The sequence below is a fragment of the Panthera pardus genome, unplaced genomic scaffold (genome assembly GCF_024362965.1).
Source record: "Panthera pardus isolate Hobbes unplaced genomic scaffold, ASM2436296v1 HiC_scaffold_13, whole genome shotgun sequence".
NCBI lineage: Eukaryota > Metazoa > Chordata > Mammalia > Carnivora > Felidae > Panthera > Panthera pardus.
Genome location: NW_026526688.1, coordinates 43,767,666 through 43,781,520, shown reverse-complemented (window position 1 = coordinate 43,781,520; position 13,855 = coordinate 43,767,666). Strand labels below are relative to the sequence as shown.

Sequence of the window (13,855 nt, the reverse complement as noted above, 5' to 3'; positions counted from 1 at the left end):
ATCATGACCTGAGCTGAAGTCGGATGCTTAACAACTGAGCCACCCAGGTGCCCCTTTGCCTGTTTCTTAATTGTGTTGCTTGTTTGTTTGTTTGTTTGTTTGTTTTTTAGATATTAACTTGTGTAAGTTCTTTATATATTTTGAATATTAACCCCTTATCAGATGTATGATTTGCAAATATCTACTTTCATTCAGTAGGTTGCCTTTTAATTTCATCGATGATTTCCTTTGTTGCATAAAATTTTTTGTAGTTCGATGTAATCCCATTTATTTATTTTTGGGATTTTTTGCCCTTGTACAAGGAGACTGATCTAAAAAAGTATTACTAAGACCCATGTCAAAGAGCTTACTGCCTATTTTTTCTTATAGGGAGTTTAATGGTTTCAGATTATATTTGTATGTATCGTTTATATTTGTATATAGTTTGAGATGGTGGTCCAATTTCATTCCAGAATTCTAGAATAATTGTCTCTTAGATGATGTATTAATTTTTTTATTGTTGCTGTAACAGTTTACCACAAATTTAGTGGCTTAAATAATACAAATTTATTATCTTACAATTTTGTAAAGATGGGTCTCGTTGGGCTAAAATCAGGGAGTTGAAAGTGCTGTGTTTCTTCTATAGGCTATAGTAGTCTGCTTCCTTTTGCCTTTTCCAGATTCTAATGGCTGTTTGCATTATTTGGCTAGGCCCTCTACCTTGCATCTTCAAAGCTAGGAATATTGGGCTGAGTTATTTTCACACTACCATCTCTCTGGTTTTCTCTTCTACCCCCATTCATCTTCTTTTAAGGACCATTGTGATTAAATTAATACCACATGGATAATCCAGGAATTTATCTGGGAAGAAGTAGAACTAGAAATGATTCAAGAACCTGAGGCAGTATGGATGGTGAAAGTACATTGTTCTCACTGTTAAGCAGACTTGCTCCTGGAAAGTTTCTGCTTATTGGGAGAGAGAAAACACCTTTTTCTATCAGGGGTTACTTGCAGGTGCAAATGCCTGTGTTGCTTTGCTTCAGTAAAGAGACTATATTTGGAACAATATTTTTTACTATAAACAATATTTGTTATATCACCTGATTAAACTTAAGACAATTCTTTGTCTTTCTCTATTGCTTATAATCTGCACAGATCAAACAAACAAAATAGGAAAAAAATAGGAATCACTGCTCTTGTGTATTTCAATTCTTTTCAAGGTTGGACTACCTTCTGGATTTAGAAAAACTTTTGGTTTAATGTTTTGGTGATGGTGCATTATGATATTCACAGACTTCCTACCATGATAGTTCTCATTCTATGGGTCAGGAAGGCAAGATGGTGATTACATAAGATATTGATTATATCTATTTCCACATACTCTTCTGTAATTGGTCAGATTATGATAAGATAAATGTGTAGTCCCACGAGTAAACTCACAGATTTGAACCTAAATTTCATGTATCACCGGTCCTCTTATAAGCATATGTCTTTTCCTTAAGTGAACCAGTTATATTTTAGGTCTTCAAAAATAAGTATTAGCTTAGAGCAAGTGTTTAATATTCCATAGAAGGTCTGAGTAGTTGGGTTTTGATTTTGTGGATCCAGTCTGAAGATTTTCTTTAGTTGGTTGCTTTATCCTATTTACATTTATTGATAAAACTGAGATTTTTGATCTTACAACTTCTGAGATCTTGATCTTGTCATACTTTTCTGATTTCATACTTTTGTTTTGGTAAAGTATTTCATTGTAAAAATCTGGCTTTTGGTTTATTTTGTAGGTGCCTTTGTGTATGTTTTCTCTTCTCTTAATTTGGAATATTTATAATGTTTTACATAATGGATTAAAATTTTTATTTAGGCAGTAATAGTGATTCCTCACTGTAAGTAATTAGAAAAATTAATATCTTAGTACTTCTTCCCACTTTTGGCTCTCCCCTTTATTACATGACTGTGGTTATTTTAAATCTTAGTTATTATACACTGTTATACCATTAAACAGTATGTTTCTACTTCTATAACTTGATTTTAAACTTTAAGTCACATTTTTGGGGGGCCACATTGCAATAAATGTAAGGAAATCAGGATACACTTATGGTATTCCTCTTCTGCTACACTGCCTGACATTATTATATATGTTATGTCTATATCATCATGGTTTAATAACATTTGTACCCTATTGGATAACTAAGACTTCCACAGTTTTATTAGCCTTATTCTGTATTTGAGTTTGTTTAATATCCACAACTAACCTTTAACTCTGTTGGTACCTTTGTTGGAAGAAGTTTCTCTGCCTTTGGTGACAGGTGGAGGTGAGCTATTTTCCTTGAGTTTTGCTTATAATACCTGTCTTTTGCCTCTATATTTGAATAACAGTTTTGTTGGGGATGAAATACAAGGGTCTACACTTTTTCCTGAAGATTTTCTAAAAACATAGTTGTTCATATGTGTAGAAGCTTACGGGAATAGCCATATGCTTAATGCTGTGAAACCACACTGTGTATAATCAGTCTTTTCAAGTATCATCATATTTCATTATAGTTTCTCACATATGCATAGAAGCATATGGGAATAGTCGTATGCCTAACACTGTGAAACCACACTCTGTAGATTCAGTTTTCAAGTATCATCATATTTCATTAAAGTTTCTAACATACACATAAAAGCATATGGGAATAGTCGTATGCTTACCTCATTGAAAATGCACTGTATATAAACCATTGTTCAAGTAACATCTTTTTCATTGATTTATATGTGTTTGTAAATGCATCTGTAAAAGCATGTAGGAATAGACCTATTCTATGGCATGTTTCAAGTGACACCTTTTTCATTAAGATATAAGTGTTTGTAAACATATGTTAGAAGCATATGGGAAGAGCCTTGTGTATATCTTATTGAAACTACACTGAGTATAAACCATCAGTTCAAGTAACATCTTCTCTAGTTAATATAAACCTGCTAGCCCCCAACACCCTAACCCTAACCCCTAACTCCAACTTAATCCCCAACCCCTAACCCTAAACCTTAATCGTCATCCTCATCCTAACCCTAACACTAACCCCAAAGCCCTAACTCCAAATTGAGCCCTATGGAGAGTTCTCTAAACAGCAGGATACCAGGAACATGCCCTCACCCTGGCCCTAACCTTAAGCCTGACCCTAACACTGGCCATAAACCCTAACCCTAATCCTATATCTGAGAAGAAAAAAGAAGTAGTATGTATATATACAATGGAATATTACTCAGACATTAAAAAAGTATGAAATCTTGCCATTAGCAATGACATGGATAGAGTTAGAGAGTAATATGCTGAGAATAGAAAGATGAATACCATGTGATTTACCACGGTAAGAGAAAAATGAATACCATGTGATTTCACTCCTATGTGGAATTTCAGAAACAAAACAAATGAGCAAAGGGGAAAATAAAATAAAAGGGGAAAAGTCCAAGAAATGGACTGTTAGTCATAGAGAACAAACTAATGGTTACAGGAGGGGAGGTGGGTGAGGGCATGGGTTAAATAGGTAATAAGGATCAAGGAGTACACTTGTGATGAGCATAGGGTGTTGTATGGAAGTGTTGAATCACTCTTTGTACGCCTGAAACTAATATTGCCATGTGTGATAACTAACTGGAATTTAAATAAACACTTAAAAAAAAATAAAGACATTGTTCTTCAGTTTTTAAATTTTGAATACTGTTATAAAAATTGTCAAGCCAGCCTGCTTTTCTCCCTTATGCCCAATATGATTTTGTTTTTCTTTTTGTTCATAGGCAATAGGATTCTTTCTTTATCTTAGACACCCAATAACTTTAGTAGAATATTTCTCAATTTTAATTGTTATCAGTTATTCCTGAATTCTGTGTACTTTTCAGTGTATTGTTTCAAATCTTTTATTTAAGGAAAGTTTGCTTGAAGTATATCTTTGACCTTTTTTTTTGGTCTGTTTGTTTGTTTTCTCCAGTAACAGCAAATTTTGCCTAAGTTTAACTATGCCCTGTCTCCACCCCCTAGTCCTTTTTTTTTTTTTTTTTGATCTTTTATAACTACTCTGTTTTTAAATTAAGCATTTTCAAGATTTTTATAGGAGTACATAAGGATGACTCATATGTGCATTTTAGTGAATTCTACAAAAGAACCTGAACAAATAGTCAGGTATAAGACACAATTATTAACTATCTTTTTTCTTTCTTCAGGTTCTCAAAATCCATTTTTACAAATTATAGTTCCAGAGAAAATCCAAGAAAATACAAGTGATAATTTGGAACTAGAAAATGTAAGAGATATTTTTCACAATATTATATGATTTTTTAAATTCTTATTTATAGCAATTAAATGTGTCAACCCCATTATAGAATGAATCTAAGTATACACTATTACTACTTATATGGAATTTTAAGTTTGATAGTGAAAGCAAATATATAGATGGGAATCTTCTGTTTTGTCTAACATTTGTCATTTCCTTATGGTAAAAATTTTAAAAGTTCTAATAAAGAAAATAATGTAGAAGAATTAGGGTCTTATCTGAGTAATATTTACATGATTCAGATGAAGAGAATAATTTTTACCAAAATGGTTAAGAGAATCTCTTTTAAAAATTTTTTGATTTTAAGTATAGTTGACACATGTTACATTAGTTTCAGGTATACAACATAGCGATTCAACATCTCTATACATTATGCTATGATCACAAGTGTAACTATCATCTTTCACCATACAACACTATTATAATATCATTGACTGTATTCTCTGTGCTGTACCTTTTATTTTCATGACTTACTCATTCCATATAAACAAAAGCCTGTATCTTCCGTTCCCCTTCAGGCATTTTGTCCATCCCTTCAACCCCCTTCCCTCTGGCAACCATCAGAGGTAGTTCTTTGTTTTTGCAGGTCTGATTCTCCTTTTTATTTGTTTATTCATTTGTTTTGTTTTTTAGATTCCTCATATGAGTGAAATCATATGATCTTTGTCTTTCTCAGTCTGATTTATTTCACTTAGCATAATGCCCTCAAGGTCCATCATGTTTTTACAAAAAGCAAGATTTCATCCTTATTTATTGTTGTGTAATATTCCATTGTGTGTGTGTGTGTGTGTGTGTGTGTGTGTGTATACCACATTTTCTTTACCTGTTCATTTATCAAAGGACACTTAAATTGCTTCCATATCTTGGCTATTGTAAAGTGCTACAGTAAATAGGGTACATACATCTTTTTGAATTCGGGGTATTCTATTCTATTCTATTCTATTCTATTCTATTCTATTCTATTCTATTCTATTCTATTCTATTCTTTCTTTGACTTTCTCTAACTGACTTACTTCACTTAGCTTTATACTTTCTAGATCTATTCATGTTGTTGCAAATGGCAAGATTTCATTCCTTGTTTATGGCTGAGTAATGTTCTGTTGTGTATACATATTACATCTTCTTTATCCATTCATCTATTGATGGGCCCTTGGGTTCATTCTATATTAAATAATGCTGCAATAATAATAATAATAATAATATGCATAGGGGTGCATATATCTTGTCATATTTGTGTTTTTATAGTCTTTTGGTAATTACCCAGTAGTGAAATTACTGTTTAATATGGTCATTCTAGTCCTTTTTTTTTTAAATCTGATGATGTATTTTTATGTCAGTTTTTAAAATTTTTTTTTTAATGTTTATTTATTTTTGAGACAGAGAGAGACAGAGCATGAATGGGGGAGGGTCAGAGAGAGAGAGGGAGACACAGAATCTGAAACAGGCTCCAGGCTCTGCGCTGTCAGCATAGAGCCTGACACGGGGCTTGAACTCACAGACCGCGAGATACGACCTGAGCCAAAGTCGGATGCTCAACCAACTGGGCCACCCAGGCACCCCTGATGTCAGTTTTTTAAAATGTTTATTTATTTTTGAGAGAGAAGGGGGGGGACAGAGTGTGAGTGGGAGGGGCAGAGAGAGAGGGAGACACAGAATCTGAAGCAGGGTCCAGGCTGTGAGCTGTCAGCACAGAGCCTGACACAGGGCTCAAACCCACAAACCATGAGATCATGATCTGAGCTGAAGTTGGATGTGTAACTGACTGAGCCACCCAGGTGCCCCTGGTTGTTTCAGTCTTAATTTTTTGGAAGAGCCTCCAAACTGTTTTCCATAGTGGTTGTACAGTTTGTATTCCCACCAGCAGTGTACAAGGTTCCTTTTTTCTACCTTCTTGCCAACACTTGTTGTTTCTTGTGTTTTTTATTTTAGCTGTTCTGACTGATGTGAGGTGACATCCCATTGTGTCTTCGATTTGCACTTTCCTGATGATGAATGATGTTGAGCATCTTTTCATGTGACTGTTGTTCATCTGCATGTCTTCTTTGGAGAAATGTCTGTTCATGTTTACTGCCCATTTAAAAAAATTTAATTAATTTTTAAAATTTACATCCAAGTTAGTTAGCATATAGTGCAACAATGATTTCAGGAGTAGATTCCTTAATGCCCCCTACCCATTTAACCCATCCCCCCTCCCACAACCCCTCCAGCAACCCTCTGTTTGTTCTCCATATTTAAGAGTCTCTTATGTTTTTGTCCCCCTCCCTGTTTTTATATTATTTTTGCTTCCCTTCCTTTATATTCCTCTGTTTTGTATCGTAAAGTCCTCGTATGAGTGAAGTCATATGATATGTCTTTCTCTAATTTCGCTTAGCATAATACCCTCTAGTTCCATCCACGTAGTTGTGAATGGCAAATTTTCATTCTTTTTGAATATAGTTCCAGTAGTTTAATTTTGCTTTTGTTTCCCTTGCCAGAGGAGACATATCTAAAAAAAAAATGTTTCTACAGCTGATTTCAAAGAGATTAGTGCCTATAAATATAGGCACTTCCAGAAGTGCCTATATTTATAAACTTCTTCCAGAAGTTTTATGGCTTCAAGTCTCACTTAGGTCTTGAATCCATTTTGAGTTTATTTTTGTGTCTAGTGTAAGATAGTGGTCCAGTCCCATTGTTTTGCATATAATTGTCCAGTTTTCACAACACCATTTGTTGAAGAGGCTGTCTTTTCTGCATTGCATGTGCTTTTCTGCTTTGTTGAAGATTAGTTGACCATATAGTTGTGGGTCAATTTCTGGGTTTTCTATTCTGTTCCTGTTATCTATGTGTCTGTTTTTGTGCCAGTATCATACTGTCTTGATGACTCCAGCTTTGCTTTTCTTTTGCAGGATTGCTTTGGATATTCAGGGTCTTTTGTGGTTCCATACAAATTTTAGGATTGTTTGTTCTAGATCTGTGAAAAATGCTGGTGGTATTTTTATAGGGGTTACATTAAAAATGTGGAATGCGTTGGGTAGTATAGACATTTTAACAATATTTGCTCTCCCAATCCATGAACATTGAACATTTTTCCATTTCTTTGTGTCTTCTTCAGTGTGCTTCATAAGTGTTCTATAGTTTTCAGAGTATGGATCTTTCACATCTTTGGTTAGGTTTATTCCTAGGTACCTAATTGTTTTTTGGTGCAGTTGTAAATGGGATCGATTCCTTTATTTCTCTTTCTGCTGCTTCATTATTGGTATATAGAAATGCAACCAATTTCTGTACATTGATTTTATATCCTGAGACTTTGCTGAATTCATGTATTAGGTCTAGCAATTTTTTGGTGTTTTTGTTTTGGATTTTCTACATAGAGTATCACATTCTCTGCAAATAGTGAAAGTTTGACTTTTTTCCTTGCCAATTTGGATGCCTTTTATTTCTTTTTGTTGTCTGATTGCTGAGGCTAAGGCTTCCAGTACTATGTTAAATAGTAATGGTGCGAATGGACATCCCTATCTAATTCCTGACCATTTAATTAAAGTTCTGTTTTTCTCCATTGAGGATGATATTAGCTGTGGGTCTTTCATATATGGCCTTCATGATGTTGAGGTATGTTCTGTGTATCCCTACTTTGTTGAGGGTTTTTTTTTTAAATCAAGAATGGATGCTGTGTTTTGTCAAAGGCTTTTTATATGTCTATTGAGAGGACCATATGGTTTTATCCTTTCTTTTATTTATGTGGTGTATGTTGATTAATTTGCAATTGAATCACCGTTGCAGCCCAGGAATAAATAAATCCTACTTGATCATGGTGAATAATTCTTTTAATGTACTGTTGAATTCGATTTGCTAGTATCTTGGTGAGAATTTTTCCATCCATGTTCAGCAGGGATATTGGCCTGATATTCTTATTTTTAGTAGGTTCTTTGTCTGGTTTTGGAATCGAGGTAATGCTAACCTCCTAGAATGAGTTTGGAAGATTTCCTTCCATTTGTATTTTTGAAACAGTTTGAGAAGAATAGGTATTAACTCTTCTTTAAATGTCTGGTAGAATTCCTTTGGGAAGCCATCTGGCCCTGGACTTTTGTTTGTTGGGAGACTTTTGATTTCTGATTCATTTTCTTTGCTGGTTATGAGTCTGTTCAAATTTCCTGTTTCTTCGGGTTTCAATTTTGGTAGTTTGTATGTTTCTAGGAATTTGTCTATTTCTTCCAGATTGCTCAATTTTTGGCATATAATTTTTCATAACATTCTTTTATTATTGTTTGTATTTTTGTAGTGTTTGTTGTGATCTCTTTCATTCATTATTTTATTTATTTGGGTACTTTCTCTTTTCTTTTTGATAAATCTGGCTAGAAGTTTATCAGTTTTATTCTTCAAAGAACCAGTTCTTGTTTTGTTGATCTGTTCTACTGTTTGTTTGTTTCTATGGTGTTTATTTCTCTAGTCTTTATTATTTCCCATCTTCTACTGGCTTTGTCTTTATTTGCTGTTCCTTTTCTAGCTGCTTTAGATGTAAGGTTAGGTTGGGTATTTGAGACATTTCTTGCTTCTTGAGGTATGCCTGTATTGCAATATACTTACCTTGTAGGACCGCCTTTTGCATCCCAGTGGTTCTGGTCTGTCATGTTTTCATTTTCATTGGGTTCCATATATTTTTAAATTTCTTCTTTAATTTCATGGTTAGCCCATTCATTCTTTAGTAGAATGTTCTTTAAACTCCATATACTTGTGGTCTTTCCAAATTTTTTCTTGTGGCTGATCTTATAGTGTTGGCGTCTGAAAATATGCATGGTATGATCTCAATATTTTTATACTTGTTGAGTCCTGATATGTGACCTAGTATGTGATATACTCTGGAGAATATTCCATGTGCACTTTAAAAATGTGTATACTGCTCTAGAATGATATGTTCTGAATATAACTATTAAGTCCATCTGGTCCAGTGTGTCATTCAAAGTCATTGTTTCTTTGTTGAGTTTTGGTTAGATGATCTATTGTTGTAAGTGGCATGTTAAAGTCCCCTACTCTTATTGTATTATTTTCAGTGAATTTCTTTATGTTTGTTATTAATTGATTATTATATTTGCATACATGCAAGTTGGGAGGCATAAATGTTTACAGTTGTTGCATATTCTTGTTGGATAGACCCCTTAATTATGATATAGTGCCCTTCATCCCTTGTTGCAGCCTGGTTTAAAATCTACTTTGTCAGATATAAGTATTTTTACTCTGGCTTTCTTTTGACATCCATTAGCATGATAGATGGTTCTCCATCCTGTCAGTTTCAATCTGCAAGTCTCTTTAGGTCTAAAATGATTTATGCTCTTATAGACAGCATATAGATGGGTCTTTCCTGTTTATCCATTCTGATACCCTGTATATTTTGATTCAGACATTTAGTCCACTTACATTCAGGGTGACTATTGAAAAATATGAATTTATTGCCATTGTGTTACCTGTTAAGTTGTTTCTTTACAGTTGTTTCTGATGTTCTCTGTTTCTTTCTAGTCTTTGTTGCTTTTGATTTCTTTCCCACTCAAAGAGTCCCCTATAATATTTCTTATAGGGCTAGTTTAGTGGTCATGAACTCTTAGGTTTTATTTGTCTGGGGAACTCTTTATCTTTCTTTCTGTTCTGAATGACAGCCTTTTTGGATAAAGCATTCTTGGCTACATATTTATTTTTTCCATTCAGCACATTGAATATATTATGCCACTCACTTCTAGCCTGCAAAGTTTCTGTGGAGAGATCTGCTGTGAACCCGATTTTGATTTGTCTTCCCTTGTAAGTTAAGGATTTTTTTCTCTTGCTGCTTTCAGGATTATTTCCTTTCCTGTGTATAGTCTAAATTTTACTGCAGTATGTATTGGTGTTGTCTATGGCTTTTGTTGATTTTGATGCGCATTCTCTGTGCCTCTTTTATTTCAATGTCTGTTTCCTTTTCCAAATTAAGGAAGTTTTCAGTTATAATTTGCTCAAATAAACCTTCTGCCCCCTTTCCCCTCTCTTCTTCTGAGACTCCTATTATATGAATGTTATTATGCTCAGGAAGTTGTTGAGTTCCCTAAGTCTACATTCGTGATCCAATATTTTTCTTTCCCTCTTCCTTTCAGCTTTATTATTTTCCATAATTTTATCTTCTGTGTCACTTATTCATTCCTCTGCTTCTTCCATCCTTGTTGCCAATACATCTAGTCAGTTTTGCATCTCAGTTATATAATTTTTTATTTTGGCTTGATTAGTTTTTAGGGCTTTTATCTCTGTGGTAAAGGTCTCTCTGGTTTCTTCTATGCTTTTCTCAAGCCCAGCTATTCTCCTTATGATTGTTGTTTTAAATTCTGGTTCAAACATATTACTTCCATCTGTTTTGATTAGATCGCTGGCCATGACCTCCTCCAGTTCTTTCTTTTGGGATAAATTCTGCCTCCTTGGCATTTTGCCTAGACCTCTGTAAACTGTATGTTAGGAAACCCTGTTATATTGCTGCTCCTGATAATAATGACTGTATTAAGTAGAGGTCATATACTGTCCAGGGCCTGGCCCTTCAAGAAGTTGTTTTGGTGTATGCTTTTTGCACTCTGCTGTTGTGATTTGGCTACCCTTTCTCTCAGATCAGTCATCTGGAGAGTTTCTCCTTGCTTGCAGTGTGGATTGTTTGGATCTTGTCCAGTGTGTGGCACATTGTAAGTAGGTATATTTTAACTGCTTGTTAGAAAAGGCTAGATTCTATTTCCCCTAGAGCTGAAGCTTTGCTGCACTCTATGATCAGTGGAATTGGTGTGGCTGGGGAGTTTGTGCTGGTCTTCTGGTGGAGTGGCCTACTGCACTGGTCCTCAGCATCACTTGCCCTAGTAAAGATGCACCTGCAGGGCACAGTGGGGTGGGACTTTGTGTAAATGGCTTGAGCCTCCACTTGGGATACTGTGTTGCTCACTGAAGTCTGCCCATGCTAATGTGGGGGTGGTGTGGGGTGGAAATGTTATATTGTTCTCTCATCCTTGGAGAGAGGAGTTTGCACTCCGTTTTTAACAGCTGCTGTTCAGGAAGCCCTCATAGAAGAGCGAACAATCTCCCCTCTTTCTCTCTCCTTCTATTCTGAATATTGTGTCCCGGGCTTCTATCAGAGCCCTGCCTTCACCCTTCTGTTTCTGAGCCATCTGTCTGCCTGATAGATCAGTGTTCCTGTGTTTTATCTCAAGTGCTCAGCTAGGTTTCAAAACTCTAAATTTTAGGAATCCTGTGCAGCAGTCTAGACCCACTCTGATCCTCTGGGGGAAGATCTTGTCACACTGTGGCTGGTGCTGGTTTGTCCTGGAAAAGCAGTCCCATAACCACACGGGGTTAGGAGTTTATGGTAAAGCACAGCCAAAGCTAACTGGCTTCCAGTTAGCTGCCTTCAATTGGTGCCTCTGCAGCTATGTATGCTAGTTAATGGGGCTGCTCAGTGGCCTTCTCTTTTGTCCCTTGAGAGGCAGTGCCATGTGTCTCAAATGCACTCCAAGAAGTGGAACTCTTTCTCCTATGCAACCCAGGGGATCCTCAGACCATGCTGTCCACTCCTGGGCCTCTGTCCTCTTTCCCCACAGGAGCACCCCAAGCAACCAGGTATGATCCCAGCGATGGTGTGGACTTCTAAAACTTTAGACTTTGAGCTCCACTTCTTGTAAAAACTTGAAATAATCAGCTCTTGTCCTTTTCCTAGTCAATGTCTTTGGAGAAGAGTTTTTCTTTTACAGTCCCCTGCCTGCTGCTTACTCTCCTTTTCTGTCTTGTCTCTCTTTCTCCTTTGTTCATGATCAAGGCTCCCTCTCCTCCACAGCACAATTCTTTTCTCCCCCTAATCAGTTCTCCACAGCTTCCACCTTCCATGATGTGGCTGTTTTTCTCCCTCTGAGATATGCAGTTTGTTCTCTCAGTCTTCCTATCGATTTCTTGGATGTTAGGAATTATTTGTTATGTATTTGGCTATGTTACAAGGAGGAGGCAAGCATAGAGTGCCCCTACTACTCCACCATCTTAACTCTTCCCCTTCAAAATAATTATTGATAGGTATGTAATTATTGTAATTTGTTACTTGTTTTATAGTTTTTTTTGTAGTTCTTCTCTGTTCTGTTCTTCTCTTGCACTCTCTTCTCTTTTTGATGGCTGTTTTTAGTGAAATGCTTGGATCTCTTTCTCTTTATTTTTTGCATATATATTACAGGTTTTTGATTTGTCCTGTCCATTAGGTTCATATATAACATCCTGTGTTTATATCTGTTCTGTATTAAGTTGATGGTCACTTAAGTTTGAACATGTTATGAATGCATTGATTTTTCATTCCTTTCCCTCACATTTTAGGTATATGATGTCATACTTTACATATTTTTATTTTGTGAATCTTTTGACTGATTTACTGCTTTAATCTACCTATTGGTTTTATAAGTGATTGATCTTCTACTTTTATTATGTTTATATGTACCTGTGAGTTTTTTTCTTTTCCTTACCCTTACTTATGGTCTTTCTTTTCCAGTGAAAGTATCTCCTTTAACATTTCTTTTAAAGCTGTTTTAGTGGTGATTAATTCCTTTAACATCTGTTCATTTGGGAAACTCTTTATCTCTCCTTCTATTCTGAATATCCTTTCTGGATAGAATATTTTTGGCTGCCAATTTTTTTCCTTTCAACTTTGAATATATCATGCCAATCCCTTTTGATCTGGAAAGTCTCTTCTGATAAATCAGCTGGTAGCCTTATGGGGTTTGTTTTGTATATAACTGTTTTCTTTTCTCTTACTGCTTTTAAAATTCTCTATTATTTCTTTGTGCTGTTTTAATTATTATTTGGCATGGACCCCTTTGGGTTGATTTTGTTGGGGGCACTCTGTGCCTCCTGGATCTGGATTTCTGTTTCCTTCCTCAGATTAGTGAAGTTTTCATTTATTATTCTTTTGAATAAATTTTCTTCCCTCTTCTCTCTCTCCTCCTTCTGGATTCTTATAATGTTCATGTTACTACATTTATTGGTATTGCTGAGATTTCTTAACCTATTCTCATTTTTATTGTTCTTTTACTTTTTGCTCTTTAGTTACTTTCCATTACTTTGTCATCCAGCTCACTGGTTTGTTCTTCTCCTTCTTCTAGTCTAAGATTTATTCCCTTTAGTGTATTTTAGTTTCTGTTATTGAGGTCTTTATCCCAGATTGGTTCTTTTAATATTTTCTGTCCCAGATCTTCTTAAATCCAGTGAGTGTCTTTATGACCATTACTCTGAATTCTCTATCATGCATATTGCTCATTTCCATTTCATTTAGCTCTTTTTCTGTGGTTTTGTTTTGTTTCATTTTATTTTTTTCATTTGGGACATGTTCTGCTATCTTCTAATTTTGTCTAACTCTCTGTGTCTGTTTCTATGTGTTAGGAATGTCAGCTGTGTCTCCTGCTCTTGAAAATAGTGGCTTTATGAAGAAGAGATCCTGTAGTGCCCTGAAGTATAATGTCCCCTATTTACCAGATCCTGGTGTTTCAGGAATGTTATCTATATGTGTTGCATGTGCCCTAATGTTGTGGTTGAGATGTGTTTACCTTTAGTCCAGTTGTCTATAATGG

The 13,855-nt window shown here is 35.3% G+C and overlaps 1 protein-coding gene across 8 annotated transcripts in view; it reads left to right on the top strand.

Moving 5' to 3' along the window:
- ADAM32 (ADAM metallopeptidase domain 32) overlaps window positions 1-13,855 on the top strand; it is a 171,483-nt gene that overhangs the window by 8,195 nt on the left and 149,433 nt on the right. For 6 of the 8 annotated variants that reach the window (XR_002077699.2, XR_008421607.1, XR_008421608.1 and 3 more), the window contains exon 2: window positions 4,177-4,256. Coding sequence is in view for 4 of the 8 variants with exons in the window: in XM_019440725.2 (XP_019296270.1) it covers window positions 4,177-4,256 (80 nt within the window). In the remaining 4 variants the exon portion in view is untranslated. Of the gene's footprint in view, window positions 1-4,176; window positions 4,257-13,855 lie in introns of those variants that run through there. The other 2 variants (XM_053901057.1, XM_053901055.1) reach the window with 2 other exon arrangements.